At 35.4% G+C, this 3,297-nt stretch overlaps 1 protein-coding gene across 1 annotated transcript in view; it reads right to left on the bottom strand.

Moving 5' to 3' along the window:
* Positions 1 to 401: 401 nt before the first annotated feature.
* LOC101491033 (callose synthase 3) overlaps positions 402 to 3,297 on the bottom strand; it is a 22,775-nt gene continuing 19,879 nt past the window's right edge. Inside the window, exons 38-43 of the mRNA XM_004497323.4 lie at positions 2,953 to 3,065; positions 2,623 to 2,852; positions 1,737 to 2,534; positions 1,586 to 1,636; positions 1,142 to 1,327; positions 402 to 889 (exon numbers count right to left, since the gene is read on the bottom strand). Of these exons, the coding sequence (XP_004497380.1) occupies positions 641 to 889; positions 1,142 to 1,327; positions 1,586 to 1,636; positions 1,737 to 2,534; positions 2,623 to 2,852; positions 2,953 to 3,065 (1,627 nt within the window). The 3' untranslated portion in view covers positions 402 to 640. The remainder of the gene's footprint in view (positions 890 to 1,141; positions 1,328 to 1,585; positions 1,637 to 1,736; positions 2,535 to 2,622; positions 2,853 to 2,952; positions 3,066 to 3,297) is intronic.

The following is a 3,297-nucleotide window of genomic DNA, read 5'->3' as shown; positions in this document are numbered from 1 at the left end:
ACACCTTATTTTTTTGAAGGATCATTTATTCAAAATAACTTTAAAATGAACATTAAATTGAAGTAAAATGAAGTAAAATGACATAATCTCTATATGTAAAAAAGAAGTCTTATATAAAAAAGAAAAGAAATCTAAAAAAAAAAAATATTTCATTAAAATAAAATATCAAGATTAGTAAAATTGGGTTGCTTTCATAAAAAAAAATTGAGGTGTAGAATTTAATTTGTAAAATATTTAAAAAATTAAATTCTGAAAGGTTGAATGAACCCAAATCAAAATGCAATGGGGAGAAGTGGGAAATCCAAATGGGAAAATGGAGTAGAGGGTGATCTAAATGGGGAGGGGTGTATTTCAAAAGAAGAGTTATGGAAGGTGTGTGTATTTTATAAACAAGAAAAATATTTAAAAAAGGAGAAGGAATTTACCATTTCTTATGGGTCAAAATTTAAACTAAAATAACTTACATTGATGTTTCGGAATAATAAATATATTTCTGAAATAAAATCAAGGCCTACGATATATCCCATTCTTACTACCTACAATCTACAACTACTTACAATTGTAACAGAAAAGGTTGCACAACAAGATATTACTACTTCTCAAGGAAAAATATAGTTTTAAGCCTTTTGTTGAGAAACAACTATTCCTTGTTGCGAGAGGATCGACCCTTCCTTTGGCCCCCAAGAATACGAGAAATTTGCAAACCTCTGCTGAATGCTTGGTTGAAAAGCATACGAGTCTGAAATTCCGACACAAATGGAAACCAAGCCAAGAATGCAACAGGAGTGAACAAAAGCAAACCCATGATAACCTCATAGCCACGTGCTAGAGTTTTCACTGACTCCCAAAATCCAGCTCGGCGTACTAGAGGCTTTAATGCTTGTGCAATCTGCATAATTACATCAAAATGATGAATTGGTAAACCACAACCAAAAACATGCAAGTTTAAGAAAAATAAGGGTACTGCAGCAGTTGTAAAATAAATATAAATTTATTGATAAACTGCCCCGCTATTTCATAACAGAAAGGAAGAAAAAATGGGAATATAAAACCATACTATTCCAAGAGTCATTGCATGCAAGTGCTTTGCTAAAACTAATAAATAATTTTGCAAGGATTACAAAAAGGAAAGAGCATTCACCTGTAGCATTCCCCAACCAGTTGGCATGAAGGCAAGAATGCAAACAATAATGTCCTGAAATGTCATGTGAGGAAGGGCAAACATGGTTACTAGAATCGAGACAAAAGTCACAAAAATTAATCCCTTCATTAGCCGGAAGACAAGTTGAAAATTTGCACTGAATTTCCTTCTCCCGACAGACACCGTCTGAAAAAACACGGAAAAAGAAAATCAGAAAGTGGAATGTGCTTTGATAATAAGGAATTATTGAAATATTGAGGATTATAATATGGTCTATATGTGTAACAAAGGGGTACGAGCTTTTTGCCTCATGATGAATGAACTATACATGAGATAACCCTACCACGTGTCCAATCAAGGAGCAAAATGTTTATATTGAGAAACCATACATCACATGAACAATTTTAACATGCCCAACAAGATAAAAACTAGCTTGCTTCTAACCTTCATCACAAATAATATTAGAAAGATCACCAACCATGATATGCCATAGACCTGTAGGTAAGAAAAAGATATCCATTCAATGAATCAATATGCCAAATTATGAAAGTGAGATAGATAGTTAGGAAAGGGAACAACACAAGGCTAGACTTACGAGGAAACTTTTTGTATTTTTCGTAAAGTTCAAGTGATAAACAAGACCATACTGATAGATAAAAAAGCGCAAAGATAATAATATCTCAGCTATGGTTCCACGGATCCCTGAATATTTGAGATGCTCTTGTTCCTCCTCCCACCAGGATTCCCAACTCTTCTCAGGTGGTACACCGATACCGCCTCGGATGCTAATCCATTTATTCCAATCAGTCCAATCATCAACAATCTTTTGCCACTCGAACCCAGAAGGATTGAACAAGAAGGGAGCATAAAGCCAGGTGCCCACCATAAACCACATTGGTATGGTAATCAACAAATATGCTACTCCACTTCTATAAGAATGACCAAAAATTTGGTATACAATGAGCAAAGTCAATAGCTCAATACCCTTGACAAAGTGGCTACGGGAGTAAAGTCTATAGTTGTCAGCAAATTTAGCATGGAAAACCACAAACCCTCGACCAGTAGGTCTATATTTTGCACCTCCGTGAAGCAACGTCCTTCCATAATAGTGAGTCTTTGTTCCAAGAGAAAATGTGAAGAAAACTGGAGCTAGCTGCAACTGCATTAATATGAACTCACTAAGTGCAGTTCGGAATCCCCTTTCCAAGCCAATTTCCATCAACATGGGCAAAGCCATCAAAAATCCAATTTGAACAAAGGACTGAGAGGCGAGAGCCACTTGAAGAGGCTTATTATCTCGGACAGCTTTTTGTGTACTCAAACCTTCTTCAAGACCGCTAAGAACGAGATAAAGGCGACCATAGAGGAATACGTACACAGTGACAACAGTAATCTGCTCAAAGTTTAAACAAGAAAAGAAAAAGGTTTAGAAAAGCTTGTGAAAAAGAACTAAGTAAGAGATAACTCTGGTGGTGACATACAAGAGTACTGAAGTAAAACCCAATTGTGGTGAAATAACAAGACAACATTCTGAAGAAGTCAAATCGGTGACCAAGTCGGTATACATCTCTACTCAGTGTTTGCTCTCCATTGCCATTAGCTATCTTTGCCTCGAACATAGAAATCTGGTTGAGACCCACATCTCTTCCTTTCCCAACTTGTATGTACTCGTGATGAGTAACATTTCCTTCACGGAGGGTAGAATTAAAGCCTGCAAATGACATAATGAAATTCAAATAAAGATAGATTACACAAAAAGCAAATGAAGATAAGATTAAAACAGGAGAAAAAGGAAATAGACACCACTTTACCAGCAAATATATCTTCACTCAAATTGATAACCTTGGAGGCTTTGCTTACACCTCCCCTTGTGAGGTGAAAAATTCTATCAAAGACATCAGGATGCCCATAGTGGAATCGAACCCTACATACGCATATATAAAATGAAATCCCATTATATATTTCCACAAGCATAATGAAAATTCAAACAAAGATGTAAAATATAATATATCTAACAAGGTAAATATACCAAACTTTTCTGACATTATATGCCCATTTCGTTATCAAAGATTATTTAAACTCTTCGATCGGTTAGCACTTGGTCTTTATCTATTCATGTAATCAGATTATCTGTGTCATCATAGAGCTTCAGCAGG

The sequence above is a fragment of the Cicer arietinum genome, chromosome 4 (genome assembly GCF_000331145.2).
Source record: "Cicer arietinum cultivar CDC Frontier isolate Library 1 chromosome 4, Cicar.CDCFrontier_v2.0, whole genome shotgun sequence".
Lineage (NCBI taxonomy): Eukaryota > Viridiplantae > Streptophyta > Magnoliopsida > Fabales > Fabaceae > Cicer > Cicer arietinum.
The sequence above is the reverse complement of the archived record's forward strand: the minus strand, read 5'-3'. Positions and strand labels throughout refer to the sequence as shown.